Source organism: Pogona vitticeps, chromosome 4 (genome assembly GCF_051106095.1).
Source record: "Pogona vitticeps strain Pit_001003342236 chromosome 4, PviZW2.1, whole genome shotgun sequence".
Classification (NCBI taxonomy): Eukaryota; Metazoa; Chordata; class Lepidosauria; order Squamata; family Agamidae; genus Pogona; species Pogona vitticeps.
The window spans coordinates 13,645,001-13,667,500 of NC_135786.1; the positions used below are offsets into that span (position 1 = coordinate 13,645,001).

General features: G+C 42.5%; 1 protein-coding gene across 24 annotated transcripts in view; it reads right to left on the reverse strand.

Moving 5' to 3' along the window:
* The window catches only part of PHACTR3 (phosphatase and actin regulator 3), a 262,718-nt gene that overhangs the window by 95,496 nt on the left and 144,722 nt on the right, over positions 1-22,500 (reverse strand). For 8 of the 24 annotated variants that reach the window (XM_078392129.1, XM_072996797.2, XM_072996798.2 and 5 more), the window contains 4 exons: positions 18,529-18,708; positions 8,487-8,693; positions 1,663-1,930; positions 1-29 (listed from right to left, as the gene is read on the reverse strand). The exon at positions 1-29 is cut by the window's left edge and continues 219 nt beyond it. In XM_078392129.1, coding sequence (XP_078248255.1) covers positions 1-29; positions 1,663-1,930; positions 8,487-8,693; positions 18,529-18,708 — 684 coding nt within the window. The remainder of the gene's footprint in view (positions 30-1,662; positions 1,931-8,486; positions 8,694-18,528; positions 18,709-22,500) is intronic. The other 16 variants (XM_078392134.1, XM_072996803.2, XM_078392136.1 and 13 more) reach the window with 3 other exon arrangements.

The window sequence follows — 22,500 nt, forward strand, 5'->3', positions numbered from 1 at the left end:
GAGACCCTTTGTTTTCTCTTCCATGAAAGCTGAGGATGAAAGGAAAATAAGCACAGGGGCTCAGAGCAAGAACCAGGAATTGCATGTGACAGGGAAGGAGTTGTCTATCACAAACATAATTCTCCCCAGCACTTCGCTCTCTGCAGAGGGCTATGAAAGAATGCCTTTGGGATGAGTGTGAAGCCCTCAGTATCTGACACAAGATGAAGTCACAACAACAAGGCACTGGTCACCAGAGGACAGTGACCAATGCCTTGTTATGAAGTACACCGATGTGGTATACCAGGTCGATCTCTTCAAGGAACACAGCATGTGCCACCAATGCAAACGAGAGATGGGCACGCGCTGGTTGGATGCCCATTGAAGGAAGCAGGGCCTGGAAAGACACACTTTTGCCTCTGAATGGGTGCCCACGAGAGGAAGCAGGGCCGGGAAGCCAGGGAGCTCGCAACAACAGTTGTGTGCCCAAGTGCTTAACTGGCGGTTTGCGCCCATTTCTACTGCAAAACAAAGGTCAAATAGAGCACCACAAAACTGATCACTGGGTACTGTATTTATTTTATTTGAGTTAAATTTTTACCTCACCCACCCAATATTGCAAGTGACTCTCAGCAGCTTACAATATTGCAACATAAACATAAAATTCAATAATAATCTAATTAAAACATCAAATAAAGGAGAACCAAAACTTAAAATAATTGTATATATGAAAATAGTTGACACCAAAAGTCATTTGTAATAAAAAAAAATCTTAGAACTACAGAATTGGAAAGGACCCTATGGATCATCCAGTCCTGTCAAGGAGGCACAGTGGGGAACTGAACTCCCAACCTGTGGGCTCCACCACCAGGTATCTAAAGATGGCAGCAAAACAGAGATGATGACTTGAAAAATAATGGGATATCAATTATAAAAAAGCAGGATTAAACCAAAATTAATCCAGGGTCAAATTACAGAAGAGCTGTGTAAACAGTCACATCTTCACTTCTTTTCTGAATCCAAGGAGAGAAGGGCCCATTCACACCCTTGTTAGGAAAGAGTACCATAATAAGGCAGCCACCACAGAGAAGGCCTGGTTCCTATATGATATTTTAGAAACTGTGAAAAGGAAGGCATGGCATTCACCTGTTTTCCTCTGGCAAAATATGGACTCGGTTAGGCAGCTGCAAGGCATGGGGCCAGTTCCTGCTCAATCCCAGTTTTTGGAACTATTAGGTTTTTGAACTACATCACCCAGAATGCCTCAGTCAGCAACTCTAGTTGGCAAAAGCAGTTATTTCAAGCTGTATCCAACTCATACATTGACATACTATGTGGTAGTTATGAGATACATAGCTCTCCACAAGAATAATGCTTTGCATTGAATCTCCCTCCTCTTTGTTTGATAAGGGAGAATTCTGTGATTCTTGTTTCTCTTCATATAGCGTTCCTTATGCATAGCACACTCGTAAATATATCATGGAGAGTGCATACCTGGCCCTCCATGGAAAGAAATAGATGTCTACTTGGTAACCATCTAAATCAGGACTTTATCGGGATAGTAAAGCTGTAGTCTCGTACAGAGGTTGGGCCAGAGTAGCAAACACTGTGAAAGGCAAGACAGCTCCTCCGTGGTGCCTTCACAGAAGACATAATGCCCTTCCAGCCGATCAAACGCCTTACCTATCCTGCCGATGTTTGGTGGCCAGGGCTCTGTGAAGTTCCTCGATGACTCGGCTGGGGGGCAAAGGCAGGTGGACAGTGGCAAGATGAGGGGAGCCGGTTGGGGTCGTGTGCTGCCCTCTAAGGTGGGGATCGGAGGTCTTCTGTCCTGAGGGCTGGAAGGGAGCAGCTTGTCCTGAGAGTTGGGAGGAACCAACAATTACATAATTCTTCAAGATAGTGGATGGAGGGGATTTCAAGGCTGGTTCATCTACTTCACTTCCTGCTGCTGGAAATAAAAATTATACAAAGGGATATTATTTGCCACACACAAGGGATTCTTTCCCCACCGAATTCATACTGAGAAAAAGCATCTGTGATGCTGCCTTGGAAGCAATTTCAGGAGCTTTCCGGTCAAAATCTGCCTCCAAGGAGATGATGGAACTTCAAATTTTTGCTAGAAAATATTATTATACTTCCCTGAATTGCGGCAGTGAACTCTAAGTGTCTTATTTGTGTTGTCCAACTCATGGTGACCCTAATAGTTTTCAAGATATCCAAGATATCCAAGAAGTGGTTTTATCATTACCATTCCCAGTAAGCGTCTGTGTTCCATTGAGGATTTGAACCCAGATCTCCTAATCCCTAGTTATTGTATCTACTATTCAGAAGTGGCTACCCACCACATTGGCTGTTAAGTACCTCACTATTCGCCTTTGGAATAACCTTCCTCCGGTGATTTGTGCAGCCCCCACGCTGGGCACTTTCAAGAGTCAGTTAAAAACATGGTTAAATGTTCAGGCCTTCCCTCCAGTCAATACTTAACTTTTCTTTTTCCTTGTCCTTTTCTTTCCTTATTTGCTTATTACTGGATGTGCTCTGATTGTCTGTAATTTTTATGTTTTATTTTAAATATTTATTGGAAGCCGCCCAGAGTGGTCGACTAGACCAGATGGGGGGATACAAATCAAATCAAATCAAATCAAATCAAATCAAATCAAATCAAATCAAATCAAATCAAATCAATAAACAAACAAACAAACAAACAAACAAACAAACAAACAAACAAACAAACTACAATTCCCATTATTCCATAGGTTACTTAAAATAGTATTAAATTGCAGTAACTGTGCAGTGTAGCAAAAGCAGTCACAATGTGCCCAGGGGGATCAGGCACCATATCAAGTAATCTGTTTTTCTGACAATAGTATATCTCATTATAGATCTTCTCACTAAGGAAAATGTGAAGACCCTTTTGCTGTACAATTTAATCAGTGAGGTATCACTCACAGGCCTGAGGTAGTAATTCAACAATAAAGCATATTTTTCAAGGGTTCAAGGGTTTGTTTGTTTGTGGCACCAATACAATTCATAAATGGAATTTCACCTTTGCTAACCATGTGGCCATTGTTAATGGGTTAGTGCCACCAAGTGGTGAAAATGTTAATTTAAAAATCAAATGATTCTCAAAGTGAAGCAAAGGGTCCTGTCAATAGGGAAGAAAGATCCTTATTTTAGCATGGATTTTTTTTTTCAGGGGTGTAGACCACAGATGTGAAGAATACTCACTAAATTTTTCACCCTCACCAGACTGTCTTGGTATGAATGTCCAAGCCTCATAAAAATTCCATGCCTCCAGAATGAGAGCAAAATAAGAAGGGCTTTTAACTTTCCCACCCCCGTCAAGATTTCTGGATTTGCATAAAATGTCTCTGTGGCAGTCTTTCTCTGTGAAACGTAAAGAGTGCACATGTGCATGTGTTGGCATGCTCATACACATCGCAAGCCTCTAGGACAGTGATTCCCAACTTTGGATCCCCAGATATTATTGGACTAAAATTCCAAGAATCCTTCACCACTGGTTGTGTTGGCCAGGATTTCTGGGAGCTGTAATCCAAGAACATGTGGTGATTCAAGCTTCAGAACCACTGTTATACGACTGTTTGAAGTTCATTTTTTCCTAGGGAACTGGAAATCAGCTGTAGTACATAACAAAACTCTGGTTATTGCAGTCCCTAATAACAGCTCAGCTTCCATTCCATCTCTCCATTATTACTTCAAGAAATAGTTATCAAAAGTATCTGAGCCATTCTTTAGTGGTTGCTAGATGATTTTGGTAGATTAACAGAAGATTCCCGGTGCTCTATTACATGCTCCATCTTTTTTTTTAAAAAAAAAAGTTAAAATCAAACTGAAGCATCTAAGAGAGGTCTGTGCTTCTAATAGCTTTATATCTTACAGCAACTGGAAAACTTACTTTTTAAATATAGTACATCTGCTTCCTACAGAATTCTAGGAATTTTGGTCCAAAAGATTTACTTTCCCCAACTCTTCCAGGTTCCCATTCCTCTGAATCATGTAATGCAGCCGTATCCTTTGCCTCCCTTATCACCATTCAACCCATTTCCCCCTCCCACCTGACTGCTACTTACAGAGTCTACCATTTCTCCAACAGCTAACATTCCATGGGTTGGTCAAGCCTGTATCCTCCCTCTTCAATACTTCTCTAGTGTGACTGCCATACCTTACCCAAACCACTGCCTTCAATCTCTTGTTTTTTTAAAAAAAAAATTTCTGTTAGCTTAGAATATGTATACTGGCATATAAAATCATATAATAGTTGAGTTGGAAAGGGCCTGTAAGGCCATGGAATCCAATCCCCTGTTCAAGGCAAGAATCCAAAACAAAATAGATCTGACAGATGGTTGTCCAATTTTCTCTTGAATGCTTCCAGAGCTGGAACACTTTCCACCTCCCATGGTAAATGATTTCCATTGTTGTACTGCTATAGACACTGTTCCGTCTACGTTGGCTTGGGCATGTTGTGAGAATGGCTGATGGTTGGATTCCAAAAGATCTCCTGTATAGAGAATTAGCACAGGGAAATCGCGCCAGAGGGAGACCACATACAAGGATATCTGCATGCAGGATCTGAAGGCCTTAGCAATGGACCTCAACAGATGGGAAACCTTGATGTCTGAGCATTCAGCCTGGAGGCAGGCGGTGCATCACAGCCTCTCCCAATTTGAAGAAGCCCTTGTCCAGCAGGCCGAGGCAAAGAGGCAGTCCCAAAACCAGCAAAATCAGGGAGCTGGACAGGGAACAGATTTTATTTGTCTTCAGTGTGGAAGAGACGGTCATTCTCGAATTGGCCTTCTCAGCCACACTAGACGCCGTTCCAAGTCCTCCATTCAGAGCACATTACCATAGTATCTCGAGACTGAAGGATGCCTACCACACTGCTATAACAATTAAGAAGTTTTTTTCCCTGATATTCAGCCTAAATCTGGCTTCCTCTAATTCAATATTGTCAGCACTGTCTGGTAGCAGCTCCCAGAGCAGAGTTTTCCCAGCCCAACCTGGAGTTGTCAGGATTTGAATCTGTAATCTTCTGCAGGTATGATCCCTACTCAGGTAATCATATCTAAAATTGAGGGATACTTTATAACTCAAATACCCTTGCTCTGAAGTTCAATAATAATATAATAACAATAATAACGTAACATCAAAAGAATTCTGACTTATGACAATTCTTTTCATGCTTTTCCAGATACTCCGAATACCATTCCCTACTTCCGGGGATACCTTGGAATCCTGCAGCTTGCCCAAGGCCACACAGGCTGGCTTTACTCACAGGAGGCACAGTGGGGAATCAAACTCCGAATCTCTACCATTGACCTATCTAGCCAGCTAAAACCCATAGAACATATATTTTAATTTAGATGAATTTTCTACTCACAAGCACTTAGGTAGTCCATGTTTTACATGTGGAGAGGGGCACATTGTGGGATAAGGTGTTCTGCTAGCTCAGGACACAGGCCAACCCTGCATACATCTACTTGCACTTTCATTATTGGGGAAAAAAGGACTTTGCTGGGAAAACTACCACCACATACATGCAGACACCAACCGAAGTCTAGTCTCCAAATCTTGTGGCATGCTAGTTCTCCCCTATTAGGTCTCATCTAGAATAGTAGTTATCAAACTTGACTTCCCAGGTGTTCTTGGACTGCAACTCCCAGAAATCCTGGCCAGCACAGCAAGTAACGAATTCTGGGAATTGCAGTCCAGGAACATCTGGGGACCCCAGTTCGAAAACCACTGATCTAGAATACTGTGTCCATTTGTGGACACCACACTTTAAGCAAGAGCCTCGTGGCGCAGTGGTTAAAACGCTGTACTGCAGCTAAAACTGTGCTCACGACCTGGGTTTCAAATCCCAGGTAGCCGGCTCAAGGTTGACTCAGCCTTCCATCCTTCCGAGGTTGGTAAAATGAGTACCCAGCTTGCTGGGGGGGCAATGTGTAGCCTGTATAATTAAATTGTAAACCGCCCGGAGAGTGCTTGTAGCGCTATGGGGCGGTATATAAGTCCAATAAATAAATAAATAAATAAAGATGCCAACAAACTGGGATAAGTACCAAGAAGGGCAACAAGAATGATCAAGGGACTGAAAAACAAGCCATATGAGGAAAGACTAAAAGATCTGGGCATGTTTATCCTTTAGAAAAGAAAACAGAGGGGAGATAGGATAGCACTTTTCAAATATTTAATAGGTAGTCATACAGAGAAGGGGCAGGTTCTGCTCTCACTCACCCCAGAGTGCAGGATGCATAATAATGGACTCAAGCAGGAATCTTGACTTAGGCTGACTATAAGGAAAAACTTTTTAACTGTTACAGCAGTACGACAATGGAACCAATAGCCTCAGGCAGTGGAGAGTGTTTCAGTGCTGGAGGCATTCAAGAGAAAATTGGACAAACATCTGTTAGATCTGCTTTGATTTGGAGTCCTACATTTAGCAGGGGGGGTGGACTCAATGGCCTTAATAGGCCCCTTCCAGCTCAGTTATTCTATGATTCTATGACCCAAGCTTAGTAACACGACTTGTGACCTTTTTGAAGATGAGCATGCTGTTCCTTTCCAGGCTGATTCTGACTGTTGCAAATGTTACTCCTGCATGATGCAAGGTGTTTGTACCCTTCACCCTGTACACCCATGCAGTTGTCTTATGTTACTGAAAACTCATCTCTCCATGTTAGAAGCAGCTACTCCCCCATTTAATTTAAAAAGCATAGGGCAATAAGTCACTGTGTGTACACCACACCCATATTCCATGTTTACTCAAAACATGTGCCCATGTGCACCTGTGAAGGAGGATATGTAGCAATACTTGCAAATGCTATTAGCATCCCTGTTATTTCTCTGTAGACCTGTTTTGGCTACTCACCCACCATACCTCAGAATTAAGGTGGTCATATGTGTCCTAGTTCAAAGAGACAATCCTCTAGTTCAGTGGTGTCGAACTGTGGCCCTCCAGATGTTCTTGGACTTCAACTCCCAGAAGCCTTCACCACCTCTGCTGGCCAGGATTTCTGGGAGTTGAAGGCCAAGAACATCTGGAGGGCCACAGTTCGACACCACTGCTCTAGTTGAAAGCTGTGAACAAGCTCTGAGGTCACCTGAACTATATCTGATAGTCTTCTCCTATGAAAATGTTGGGACTTTCACTTATAACTTTTCAGCACTCTCCACAAGATATTGGTGCACGCCTGAAGAAGTGATTTTTAATCACTAAAAGCTCACATCAAATGTTTGATTTTTAGTGGTCCAAATGAAGGTATCACCTAGCCTACATTTGTATTGTTTAAAGGATTACACAGTAAAGAATTTGGAGGTGGGGAGGTGAGCCAGAGCCTCGGAATGGTCTATAAACAGTTAATATCTAGAAAACAGACAGAGAAAGCCTCCTGATCAGTCTTTGAGCCCCATAAGATGTGAGATGCATTGCACTTTTATTAAATCACAGCTATCAGTTCTGAATTTCCATTTATAGATCAATGGAGTTATATTTATGTTTATTTATTTGCATTTATGCATTTTATGCAAATCTATACCTCTTCTGGATGCTTTTTTTTTTTTTTTTGGTCAGTTCATAAAATGGCCAGCCATTTAGCACATGTTCACTATGAATGTATGTAATATAAAATCCTGAATATGAAATTTCATCCAGCCTTTAGAATGTAATGTTTGGATTCAGAACTGTGCATTACTCTCCAGATATTACAGAACCACAACTCCAGTCACCCATCCACCACTGCCTACAATCCTTAGAGCTGAAACTAAGCTGTTGTCTCAGTACATTCTCAATTCTTCAGCTACCAAACATGAATAATAATCATGATCTGTCAAGTCCATTCTGACTTACGATGACCCTTTCCAGGCTTCTCGAGGTAGAGAATACTCAGAAGTGGTTCACCATTCCCTTCTTCTGGGGGCATCCTGGGATTGTGCAGCTTGCCCAAGGCTACCCAGGCTGGCTCTTTCCCCTAGGAGGAACAGTGGGGAACTGAACTCCCATCCTCCAGCTTCGCACCCAGATGCCTCAGAAACTGAACTCATAGGCAGATACAAAATATACCGTATTTTTCGCTCCATAAGACACACCTTTCCATAAGATCCACCAATTTTTTAGGAGAAGAAAACAGGAAAATATAATCTGTTTTCTTCACTCCATAAGACGCACAGACTTTCCACCCACCTGTTTTGTGGGGGAAAAGTGCGTCTTATGGTGCGAAAAATACGGCAATTACATGTCCATTTTCAAGCGGTATGGGAAACCCCCGTACATACACACCTCTAAATCATAAGATGGAGCTGGACTGAATCTGGCAATGGTTACGTGAGCTACGTATCCCAACCCCAGCCATCTATTATTCAATCTTCACGCCAACAATGCTATCTAACACTACTGAACTAGAAGGCACAACCTGGCAAACTGGCACCATCAATGGTCTTGATTTTAGCCATAAAGAAGAGTCACCAAAGGTGATGAGGATGCTCACCTGGTACAATCTTTGAGACTTTGGATGCAGTCTTAGGGGGCGGAACTGGAAGCGATGGAGGAGGGCTGGGGAGCTGTGCTGGATTCCTTTCCATCTGTTTCTGGGGTGAATCGGCGGGTTCCGAAAGGAGTAAGGCTTGTGGATGCTCGTTGGAGGCTGGCAAGCTGGCATTTTCCCGTTCGTCGGTGGAGGCTGACGTCTTCTTGGCTGAGGAGACAAGATCAGATGTGGCGAGATTTGTGAGACATGGCACGAAGGACAGAGGCAGCCTGACGGGAGGAGTGAGCAAGAGAGAAATGGGGGAATAAAGGGGCGATGGTGAGGTCCACAGCATGAACAACAACAGGCATGCTCGCAGCCAAGGGGGCTGGAGAAAAGCATCTGGGCTATAGGCTGGAACAATTGTACCCCTGTCATGGAGCTGAGAAAGCTTTTTATTCACTACACATACATACATCATGCACAATGCCTCCATTTTCCCTATTTGTTTATTTAATTACAAAGACAACTGGCAAGATCAGTTATCATGAGCTTCTTTTCTGTGTGTCTCAGAACACAAGGCAGGCCAATAATGTATCACTTTTAGGGCAAGGGCCGGCCCTATTGTTAGCCAAGGTGAGACAGATTTGGAATTTAACAGAAGGCAGTACTGTAATCTGCATGTTGAATGCTTAATACTACGGGGTGGTGGTGGATGGCATGACCTTATTAATTAATTATAAAAGGCAAAGCCCCTTGACAATTTGTCCAGTCGTGTCCAACTTTAGGGGACTCATCTCCATTTCCAACCTATAGAACTAGTGTTTCTCCATAGACAATCTTCTGTAGTCCCGTGGCCAGCATGGCTAGACACGGAAGGCTGTTACCTTCCCACCGTGGTGGTACCTATTTATCTACTCAGATTTTGCATTTTGCATGCTTTCGAACCGCTAAGTTGGCGGGAGCTGGGACAAGCGACAGGGGCTCACTCCATCACATGGATTCGATCTTACGGCGGCTGGTCTTCTGACCTTGCAGTGCAGAGGCTTCAGCGGTTTAACCCGCAGCACCACCACATCCCTTCAATTAATTATTGTTTTGTTTATTAGGCACATTTATATCCTACCTGTCCTCTAAACAAACTCAAGGTAGCATACACTGCCCTTGTGTTACTCTCACAACAGTCTTGTGAGGCAGATTACAAAGAGAAAGAAACAGACCCAAGGTCCCCCAGTGAATTCCATGATTCAATGGGGACTTGAGTCTACTCTCCAGAGTCCCACTCCAACACTCATATCACTCTCGTGTCCTAGTTCTCTTAATGAAACCCCAAAGCGCTGTACAATATTAGCAAAATTATGGTATCCACAGCTTTGTAAGATGTAATGCCTTTGGAGTCCAGCACACAGTGTGAATGAGGGGCAGCTCTCTCAATTTCCTCTAAATTTGAACACAGAACACAAGGAACGTTCGTGACAGCAAAAGACACATGAACTATTATATCTGATGAAACATTCGTTTCTCAAATGGATCACCTGACACAAAGTTAAAAATACTGCATAAATTATCAGAAAAAATTAAAATGTTATTGAAGAGTATGTGAAAAAGGCTGAACATAGTCCTATAGTTGGATTAGTGTAAGAATCAGAGCCTGGAAAGTGATTTTTCCAAAGCAATGCTTCGCCATTATAATTATAGTGCCGAAAATGTGATAAATTGTCATCACAGTTACAATTTTGAAAAGTAGCTATTTAAGACAGCTGTCAAACCTACAGTTCAATGCATTCCAATGGGGAGGGGAATTCACCAAAAATTAATGAAGAGTCAGAACAAAGCCAAATTAAGTTTGCAAAGGTTTTACAAGGTGCACTAACTATTCCAAGCATTTAAAACAGTTTTTGAACATTTTAAGACACTTTAAAAATAGCGAAAATGGACATCGCAAAACCATTGGAATGCATTGAATAGGCTTCAATGCATTACAATGGGGGAAACATTGTTTCGCTTAGCGATGTTTCCTATGGCAATTTTCGCTTAAGGACGGTAATCCGTTCCCATTGGAACGGATTAACCAGTTTTCAATGCATTCCTATGGGAAATGATGTTTCGCTTAGCGATGTTTTCCCATAGCGATGTTTTTTGTGGAACCAATTAACATCGTTAAGTGAGGCACCACTGTATTTGTAGAAAAAGGAAGAAAAGGGAAGCGGGAAACAATAAATTGCTCTGTTCACACCTGACAGTCTCTCAGGATGACCTAGAACAAATGAATTACACACAGAGAATGGAATAATACAATGACTGAGAAGTGATATATGTAGTGGGCACGCTGAAGCCTCTACCAACTCAGGCCTCCAGGAGCGCTCACTCTCCTTCTCAGGTAGCTGCCACCAGATATTGCTGTTTCAATACCAATAAATCACTGAATCATGTGTTTCTTCAAAACTTAAACTTGTTTATTGGTTTAACAAAATAAAGTAAGTAAATCACAAAATGTTAATCAAGGTCTCTCATTCACTGACACACACAGACTCTTCCCTCACTGACTGTTTGGCTCACAGGCCCAAAGACACACTCATCACTCACTCTCTCAAAAATCCCTCTCTTACATCATACACCCCTTTATATATCCCAGCTCCTCCCCCTTCTGCACCACCTTCCGTCCCCTCATTGGCTGATGTTCCACTGCCCAGCTGTGATGGACAGGTGAGGGCAGGGCTGAATGCTACAATATATGCCTAAGGAAGTAATGTACTGTATATGTTCAGGCCTCTATCAGTGAAATTCCTATAGTCAGTTTATTCTGCTAAGAAATATTTCATACAGGAGGGAGGAGGGTTTGGAAAGGTTGGCTTCGTAGCAATAACTCCCAGGAAGCATTAGACAACATGACAAGTGGATTCTGGAAGTTGCAGTTAAGTTTTCCAAGCTCTGGAAAGGAAGACAAGTCAAATCAAATCTGATGATGGAAATTTTGGATCAGGACCAAGATGTGAAATTCTGTAAATGATGAGACATCCGGTGTGCATGCTTGCGCATGCCCCAGAAACTTCACCGGGCAAAGAGGTAGGGAAATTTCTCAGCATTCAAACAGCACCGAAATGCAGTTCCCTGCCCTTGATGCTCTTCCAGTTTCAGGAATAATACCAGATGGGTCCATTTATTGAGAGAAATGTAAGGAAAAGAAAAGAAAAGAAAAGAAAAGAAAAGAAAAGAAAAGAAAGCCAAAACATTTCATGGAATTCTAAATAACCCAAGCAGTGTATTTATTAATTAATTGGATTTCTTCAAGAGGTTCAGTCCCTCTCTAGAAATGCATTCGTAGTGCATGCTGAGATGCTATGTTTGGCTCCCTTTGGCTCTTTGTCTTGTAAGTAGTCAGCAACAAAAATTCAAAAAGCAGCAGCTAGGGGTCGAAGCCTATGCACACACATCTTTGGTTGTAAAATCTCATTTTACTCAATGGAATTACTAGAGATACAAAGGATTAGGCTATAATGCTTCCAGTGAAGATATAACAAATACCCTAAAGAATGAAGACTGCCAGCATGACCCAGTGGGTAACACATTAGAGGTATAGAATTGGTAGGAGGCATTTCAAACTGCGGTGAGAATCATTTGGAGGCTTACCGCACTCTCTCAGTCTGAGTTACACTCTCAATCTCAGTCTTCAGCAAAATGGAATAACAACTCTACATCACAAACCATTATTGATGGACAAGCTAATGCTTATTAGCTACTTTAGACATTATAATGATTGCTATCCTAATAGCAACCGCAATGCTGAAGGGCTAAATCCAAGTCATATTAGTCAATATTAACAATGCATTCTTATAATACTTGTTCAAAAGATTTGTCCCACCAAGTTGGATGAGGCTTACTCCCAGGTAAATAGGTACAGGACTAAGAACAGAAGAAGACTGATGCTGGGTCAGACCAAAGATCTTTCCAGTCCAAAATTATGTTCATACTGTTGCCAACTTGTTGTCTCTTGGAAACTCCCCAACTACCGTATTTTTCCCGTGTATAAGATGCCCCCATGTATAAGACACCCCCACTTTTATAACCCAAAATTAAGAAATCTAAGTGGGGCTTAGCAAGTGGAGGGAAAAGCAGGGATCAAAGCCCTGCAGGATCACTTTGATCCCTGCTTTCCCCTCCACTTATTTTTGTTCTTTCCTTAGCTTACTTTCATGTATAAGACAACCCTCAATTTTTAGTCTAAAGATTTTAGAGAAAAGTATAGTTTTATACATAGAAAAATACAGTACCTCCGCCTCATCTTGCCTAGCAAGAGATATGGAGCTGCCTCTAATAATGGAGGTGATATATAGCTTTAATGCAGCTGTGTTCCCATCAAAGGAAACAGGATAGGCTATAGTCTTGATTCTTGACTAACAAGAACATTGATTACAAGAACAGTTAACCTGCAGTGGATTTACTGAAATGTGTGTAACAGTGAATTAAAACATCAAAACCTGCCTGTTTTCATAGAATCATAAATTCATGGAGTTGAAGCGGTCTATAAGGTCATTAAATCCACCCCCCTGTCAAGCACATTTGCTTAGTTCTGCTTACGTACATCTGTGACAGGACAAAGATTAACACGCATTTTTGCAAGACTATTAATATGTACACATTTTTACAAGCCCTTTCCCCAAATATATGCATTTTGGTACCTTATTTTATCCAGTTTTGTACACGTTTTGCTCTAATGCATCTCTTTTGGTATACATGTTTTCACCAGAAGATTGTATTGCAAAGGTCGGTGAAGTGCAAAACTAGAGAATATCTGTGTTCCATTTCACACACAAACAGGGGAGAATACACATTAAATTTTTAAAATGAGAACAAAATGAATTTCACCCCTTGGCTGACATTAAACTGAATAATACATACTCCTCGCAGCTCAGCCAGTAGAGGGCAGCAAAAGGAGGCAGGAAAGTAAATGCAAGGAATTTTCTTTGTATCTGTCAAAGTAAAAATACTGTCGACATGTGGTAAAAGTGGTGTGCTTCTCCCTGTTTTTTCAAAACCCATTCAAATAAGCTATTCTTGAAATCCCTCAAAATACTGTTCTCTAAGAAAGAAAAATATGTATTTTTATCATCAGTCATTTTCATAACAATATGCCCCCAGTGCAGCTAGCACCGTTCTTACATATAAATATTTGATGCTTAATCATAAGGTATCTACATGTGGAGCAACATGCTGTGAAATGTATGCATTATTTCTGAAGGGAACAGGCTGTGGCTTTATGTGAAAAAGCAGGGCTCCCTGCACACATAGTTTTATAGACAAAAATATCCCATAAGGCCTTTGTTCTTGCTACAGGAAAAAGAATATTAATTGATACCCCTTGCTTGGGAGGATAGTTGATGTTCTCAGGTGCTTTTGATCTCACCTCTGTCCAGACTCCTGCTGCTAAACATATTCCACCATCTCATCAATCAATTCACCCTTAAGTCACTACAGTCATTACCAATCTAATGTTGTATCCATCACAGACTAATTTACTTTACCTTCAGAGCCCAACTTGGAAAAAGTTACCTTTCAGACGCTGCAACTCACAGATTTCTGGGAGATTCAGAGCCAAAACATAACTGTTCCAAGCTCTACTCCGAAGCCCACAATGGCTTTCTAATGTCGCTGTCTGCCTCCATCGTGAATATTATATCTCTGGTTGTGAGCTCTACACTAGCAGCCTCCCTATGCAAAGCTGAATTTTTCGTTAATACTGCTGATTGTCCGTTATTGTCCACAGTCCTAAGATGCCTTCTTGTCTCTCCCACAGGGTCCTCACCTTTCTTCAGTTATCAAAAGAGAAAAGTGGAGTATTCTTGTGAAAGCTTTTACAAGCAGTGAAAACTATTTCTTTTTTCCTAGTTTTTTTCATGGTGTATAACAAATGAGGTAGAGGGATTTACCCTTCAAAAGAAGGGAAAAATTTAATGCCTTCACTCTTGACTTAGTTTTTTTTTTTTTTTTTTTTTTTTTTTGATATCTGATTAGCTGTGAGACATAATTACAGGGTCAATTCAGAGCGAAGGCAAGAAACATTGATTATTCTGTATTGGCTGATCCATGGGGTCACGAAGAGTCGGACACGACTAAACGACTGAACACACACACAATAATATGATAAAGCAGGAGAGGGGATCCTTGATTGACTGGAAAATGGCCAAGAATTAGTTTTGGGTTTTATTTTGTAAAGTAGTGACAATAGATCGAATCCACATGATAAGATCGAATCCACATGATGGAGTGAGCTCCCGTCGCTTGTCCCAGCTCCCGCCAACCTAGCAGTTTGAAAGCATGCAAATGCGAGTAGATCAATAGGGACCACCTCGGTGGGAAGATAACAGCGTTCCGTGTCTAAGTCGCACTGGCCATGTGACCACGGAAGATTGTCTTCAGACAAAACGCTGGCTCTATGGCTTGGAAACGGGGATGAACACCGTCCCCTAGAGTCGAACACGACTGGACAAAAATTGTCAAGGGGAACCTTTACCTTTACCTTTACCTAGTGACAATATAGCTATCAACGAGGCACTTAAAACACAAAGAGGCAAACTGCCACTTTGGCCAACTCAAAAACTATCTTTTGACACTAAACATGCAACAGTTTGCATGTGAGCATTATGCACAGCTGTCTCCAAAACTCATATCTTACATCAGTCTACATCAGGGGTCACAAAGAGTCGGACATGACTTAAGGACTAAACAACAACAAACATCAGTCTTTGTCCGCTATACAAAGCAGACCTCAATGCACTGTACTGAACTTTCACTCTTTCTTCCCATGGCCTCATTGTCTCTGATATCTGTTACTCCTCCAGTTATCCACCTTTCTCATTGTTAGAGAGAACATGCCATTTTATATTACTCTGCTGGGAGCCAGTGGTCTTGCTGTTTGTTTGTTTGTTTGTTCGTTTGTTTGTTTGTTCGTTCGTTCGTTCGCTCGCTCATCTATTTATTTGAGCTTCTAAACCAACCAACTTAGTGAGCTACTACTCGGGGTGGTTTACATAATTAACCAAAACATACAAACTAAAATAATTTTAAAAATGCATAGATAATAGCACAAACCTTGGCCCACTTATTAATCTTATCACAATTTTGCTCTGCTTTCATAAAGTTCAGGGCAACTTCTGTGAAGCTTTTTCTTTTCATCCTAAGGCATGTCCTGCAAGAAGCATTAAAGGGAGGGTACACGTGTTGGGGGGAAGTTGATAGACTGACTGCTTTAAATTGTTACTGGGTTAATTTACTGGGTATTTATTCTCTTGCAATGTACATTTTGATGGATGGGGCTTTGGTGAGTGCTAGAGAACTAGGGCCTGGCTGGCTGGGTGCTTCACTGCATAGGCCCAGTGGATCTATGTACTGTATGTTGCAATGGGTGGGTGGTACTCAACTCATACCTTCCCCCCACCTCCCAATTTCTGGGTGCTCTACTGCTTGTTGAATTGATTAGTGAATGAGTGAGATATTTTCTTTTCTGGGTGTAGGACTGGCGGTGGTGGTGTATCTTATCTTAAGAATTATCTTTCTGAAGCCTCCGGTGGTGTTGTACACTGGTTTGGGGCACTGATAGAAGTTTTCCCTATAAACCGGTGCCTGCATAGTTCTGATGACGATTTTAATTTCTCATGTACTGTTACCTGTTTTTGGAGCAGACTGATTCTCTGTTATCTTGTCACTCTCTGCTTTTCTGGTGCACACTTTTAAAGCGTTCTTGAGTGCGAAACAACAGGAATGGGGCACACAAAATGAAAGAACCAGAAATAGGCTTTCCATTTCTTGTAAAACAAAAGAACTGGCCCACAAAAATCTACAAAAAACTGAAAGAGGCACTCGGGAAAGAACCCGAAATGAAATAAATAATAAGAAAAAAAATCCCATGTACATTCCGAATCTTGGTATCCTTCATCAAGATCAAAGATACTGTCCGTAGTCACACCCTTGCATGTGACTGGCTCTTTTTTCAAGCACTGCAAGATCTGTATGGCCTTATCATAGCTACCCACTGGCTCTTGACTGAATTTGTAAGAGATAAACCTTAAAGAAAATCCATATTTGGCATTCCATTTCAGAGAACAAATCAATTCTGAAATTGGATCCCCTGCTATTTCCTGGTTACTATCATGGAGAGGCAATCTTAGCTCTCCTGATTATTATCATAAATTGGAGAAGTTACCTTTCGGACTACAGGTCTGAGAATTCCCCAGCAAGTATCAGCATTTATGCTGGGCATTGGATTCCTAGAGTCATAATCCCGGAAAGAAACTTTTCCAAGTTCTGTCTGAAATCTTGTTTCTCATTTAGTAATAGAGTAGCACTAGAGTAGGCCCATTGACTCAGTGAGGACGCAATACTTTAGGTTCAGTGGGTCAATGTACTACACTAATCAACAGGGTTTCAGTCTTTATCTCAGTTTTTTTCCAATAGGTTTTGTTACAAGTAGATTCCAAGTTCAGACTCCCCCATTTGTTCTGGGGGGGGGGGGACCTGATAGGACAGGGTGTTCCTATGCAGCTAATCTCTCAGCTCAGTGATTTTCTTCTCAAAATCCTTCCTTAATTTGATTCTCCATTTCTTTTATGGGTCACTGGCCAAATAACACGCTGCCAAGTCGGCCGTGTGCTCCATTCCTCTGTTGACAAAGTATGCTGTTCTTTGGTCAAGGAAAGTTGGGTAGCGATTTCTTTTCCTCTGTAACATTCCTTATGTTCTCCTGCACTTTGCTTCTTCTAAAGCAGTCAAGGATGCTTCTGAAACCACATTTTTTTCCCCTGTGGAGGCCTCCATTTGGGGACTTAGTTGTTATCTCAGTGGTGAAATCACCTCCTTCACTTAAATGGCCTTCCCAAGGATCAGTTTCCACATCCCGTGGCCTCCTGAAGAGCACAGAATACAAGAATGTGGCAGACTAGCATGTGGCAACCATCTTCCACAAAATCAGACTTTTTAAAAAAGCTGACAGATTTACAGCTCACGGTACAGCTCATGCAAAAATTCAAGGTCACCCCATTCAATCCTACCTGAATCCTGATCCTACCAGCCTGTCATGCAGACCACTATGCAGAGCTTGGAAAGTTATTTCTTAAGACTATAACTTTTATTCCGCATGGCCATGGTTGCTGGGAAATCCTGGGAGTGATAGTACTAAAATAGCAATGTTCCCAAACTCTGCCATTATTCAAGGGCTGCCAGTCATTTTGATACGCCACCCTTGTGACCACTGCCAATAAAGCAGAAGCATTTAAAATAGTCTCCAAGGGATGGCCCTAAGATGATAATCAGAAAATCATGGAGTCAGAAACTATGTAGTGTTGCTAAGCTGTCGGCTTAATCGACAGTAGAGGGCAAACCCTCCTGGATGACGTCACAGCTGGATGACGACCCACCATTCTTCTTCTTTCTCATAGATGCTAGTGAGCCTTTCCTTAGGCCAGTTATAATGGCATGATGTAACCACTGCCTATCTGAACTCTGTAACCTATCTGTATATTGTCCACTATCTGTGAGCTTGTAAAGTTAATGAAAGCACCGTCCTCCTGGGGGCAGGGCAGAATTCATTGGGAACCCATTCAGTGTTATTCTGCCTCTTCTATTAGCCGCCCACCAGGAGCATGGCTGGCAGACATCCCTGTGTGTGTGGCTGACTTCTTTAACCTCTATTTCTAAGAGACTCTTTGCTATCCTAATTATCTGGTGATCACCACAAAGCCCATCAGCCTGCTAAGTTCGTGACTCCAACAGTGTCTAGTTAAATCCATGGCAAATTCTCATGCAGCCAAATCGGATGGGAAGATGTGCTACCTTTGCTTCCATATCCATCACATGCAGTCTTAATCAGAATACTGTTCTCTCACGGTCCTGCTCAATTAGTAGAGTGAGTAGACCCTGAATTAGTAAATGTAGACCAGCATGGTAGTAAATGTAGAATTAGTAGACCCTGCAGCTAGACGGCATGAGGCTGAAACAACACTATGGCATCCAAATGAATCAACTTCAGCTCAGGGGAATGGAAAGGCCAACATTGTTTCATAGCCAATACCTGAATCTTCTCTCAGCTCTTCCGAATGCAGCTCCTCGCCAAGTGAGGTGGCATTGGTTGTGGCTGATATAAGTTCCTGCTGCGTCTCTTCTGAGGTAAGTGCCTGGCATGAGGGGGATGAAGGGTCACTCAGCATTGCTCTGGTGGCAGCGTCAGCAGTGCATGCTTTGACTTCAGAATCTAGGACACCATGACATGCTATCATTAGTTCAGCCATTAATTATTAACTAAAGCCCACTTCCCAAGTTACCCTCTAGAATCAAAGAAAGGATTCACTCCATCTATTCTTAAAAAGGAACCACCTTGGGAAGAACCCCTTGGAAGGGCTGTCTGGCATAAATTCATATACGGTACAGCACTCTACCTCTGAAATAATAATGCTGTTGGGAATGACTGTTGCATGTATAAGTGATAATGCAACGTAAATAAGTGACCGTACAAGTTTAAATATATATTGGCGAATTTATAAAACGACAGAATCACTTCCCCATGGGTGGCAGAGATGCAAACATTGGGAAGGAAAGAAGGAAGGAAAGAAGGAAGGAAGGAAGGAAGGAAGGAAGGAAGGAAGGAAGGAAGGAAGGAAGGAAGGAAGGAAGGAAGGAAGGAAGGAAGGAAGGAAGGAAGGAAGGAAGGAAGGAAGGAAGGAAGGAAGGAATCATTGGATAGACAGAAGCCTTGTGTCCTCCTTTCTCCCTGGAGTATGGTTCAGGATGGTTCGTTTCCTAATATTTTGTCACATGCTAGCATGACCAGAAAGCAGAAACTATAGTTACATTGCAGATGGTAGGAACTGAGCTATAGCAAGATCAAAGCTGGGCGAAATTACATTTTTTTTATCACAATTCCTAGAATATCCCAAACAGTGTGGTATCTGGCTATACTAACTAGAATACAGGGATCTGCAAAAAAAGAAGGCACACCAAATTTCCCCATGGCTCAGTGAAGTTAATAACTAACATCTGACAGCATGAGGTCAAGACATAGGTTTGGCACCTACCTCAACAGTGAACCCCAAATATATATTAGCCCAAGATATTTTGCTGCCTGAAGAGGATCGTGAATGTCATCCTCTAGCCACTATGACCCACACGGCAAACATTATTTATCAGCCATCAGCCACCGAGCCCATAACTGAGGAGGAGCATGGAGATTCAGCCAGCCTAAGCATTTGTCTATCTTCCCATCCAAGAGCAGGTATTGGCTGGCCATTGACCTCACTGGGATGCTTTGCACCTCCTGCCTGCATATTTATTTCCTGATGCAGGATGTGGAGCATACAGTATTTAGCAACATGTTTATACACATCATATGCTACCTATTTTTCATTTAACTGTGCTGCTCACTGACTTTATACTCATATTTCCTCAACCTTTGGCCTTTACATCATTTTGACTACTGGCCTTTGCATCATTCAAGTACCAGTATTGTCTTCCTCGTGTGTGTGTGTGTGTGTGTGTGTGTGTGTGTGTGTGTGTGTGTGTGTGTGTGTGTGTGTGTGTGTGTGTGTGTGTGTGTGTGTGTGTGTGTGTGTGTGTGTGTGTGTGTGTGTGTGTGTGTGTGTGAGAGAGAGCGTGAGAGAGAGAGAGAGAGAGAGAGAGAGACGTTGTCTGTGCTGTCAGAACTGAGTTATAGTGGCCCTAATAATGCTGTCAAGGTAAGTGAGATATTTAAGAAGTGGTTTTACCACTTCCACTCTCCTAGTTCCTTCCACAGCCAAGTGGGGATTCAAAACCTATTCTCCAGAGTCCTAGTCCCTCACTCTGTTCACTACACCACACTGGGAACACCTTGCAGAAGTGGAACCTTACCAATAATGCTGGGTTGCAACTCCTATCAGCCCCAGCCAACCCAGCTAAGAGTGAGGAAAACTGGGGAGAAGCAGTACAACAATGTCTGGAAGACTAAACATGATCCATGCTGGTCTATCTCCTTACCCAGCAACGTGGCACAACCTGCCCTTTACTTTATGCTTCCCTTTAATTTCTCCCATATAAGTAAATGGTTGCTATTTCACATCTAGGGGTAGGAGATCCCATTGCATATAGTAGTACAGTTGCTTCTGCTTTGGACACTATGTAGCTTGGCAGTGTTCCTGTAGGAAGATGCAATTTATCTTTGTGTGCAGAGCACGCAAAGTTGCACAGTATCTCATTGGCAGTCGCTGCAGTCTACAAGCTTTCTGCACACACTCTCCTGATATGTCATCTGATAGTCATTGTAGGCATCCTTCAGTCTCGAGAAACTAAGGTGTGCTCTCAATAGAGGTCTTGGAACGCCATCTAAAGTGGCCGAGAAGGCCAATTCAAGAGTAACAATCCCTTCCACATTGAAGACAAATACAATCTGTTCCCTGTCCAGCTCCCTGATTTTGCTAGTTTCAGGACTGCCTCTTCGCAGTGTAGCCTGCATAATTAACTTGTAAACTGCCCAGAGAGTGCTTGAAGCACTATGGGGTGGTATATATGCAGCATGCTTTGCTTTGCCTCGGCCTGCTGAACAAGTGTCTCTTCAAATTGGGAGAGGCCATGCTGCACTGCCTGCCTCCAGGCTGAACGCTCAGATGTCAGGTTTTCCCATCTGTTGGGGTCCATTCCTAAGGCCTTCAGATCCCATTTGCATATATCCTTGTATCGCAGCTGTGGTCTCCCTCTGGGGCGCTTTCCCTGCACTAATTCATACAGGAGATCTTTTGGAATCCGACTATCAGCCATGCCCATCTTTGCACAGGGGGCAGGACACACCCATGCTCACGAGTGTGTGGGGCACACTTGTGGGTGGGCAGGGGGTACATATGCATGTGTGGATGGGGGCACTCGCAGGTGGGCAGGGTGCACTTGCATGCATGCACAGATGGCAGGGCAGCTGTGCGTACATGCGTTGCACGGCAGGGCACCCGCGTGGGTGGGCGGGCCGTGCATGCGGTGGGCATGCATGGGGAGTGCGTGCAGCGGGGGCAGGAGATCTGTCTCTGCGGCCTGGTCCTGCCAAAGCTGTGGCCTGGTTCCAGGCCACGGACCGGGGATTGGGGACCCTGGTTATAGAGAACCCATCGTTACAGATATGATCCTTAAGACTTCTATATCAGAAAAATCCTCTTGGAATAAAGGGCTTTCTGCTATGCATGGTTTGGTTTCATCCAGCAAGATAGATACTTATCTCCCTTTTCCACTAGCTTAATCCAACTGATTCTAGTATGCCCAAGGCTTCAGTGTGAATCCAAATAGTCAGAATGAATAGGAACACTTCAAGTTAGAATAGGTTCATTTGAATGAAATTGAACTTATGGAGGAGTTCACTCATCAAATCCCCATTGGTAGAATGGGCGTAATGTAACTTACTACACTAAACAACTGGATTTCAGCCATGGCATGCCCTTCACCCTAATGGTCTCATCATGAAAAAGTTGCTTTTTTGAGTTTGAGGCTAATCTTATTCACATGATCATACTATATGGAAGTGCACAGATGACTTAGCACCGTGTAAATCTGCACCTAGGACAGCTCCTTGACTGACGAAGCAGGTGCTGCATCAGACCACGAACAATGATGTTATCACATATCAGAAACTGAACCCTTTGACACAGAAATTAGCATATATGGCAGTGATGGCTTAGCCTCCTCAGTACATCTGACTTAGAACAATTATTGGTTGTTCGTCACATCTTTCCAATAGATGATCTCTGTAACTAAACTCCAGCACTGCAGCAAAGGCTCTGCTCACAACCCGAGTTCAATCCCAACAGGTTCAGGAAGCTGGCTCAAGGTTGACTCAGGCTTCCATCCATCCAAGGTTGGTAAATTGAGTACCCAGCTCACTGGGTAGGGGATCAATGTGTAGCCTGCTTAATGAAATTATAAACTACCCAGAGATTGCTTAAAGCTCTATGGGATGTGACATAAGCGACACACTTTGATTTAGATTTACATAGAACAAAAGGACTGCATATTCCCACAGAAAAGTGTGTTTCTT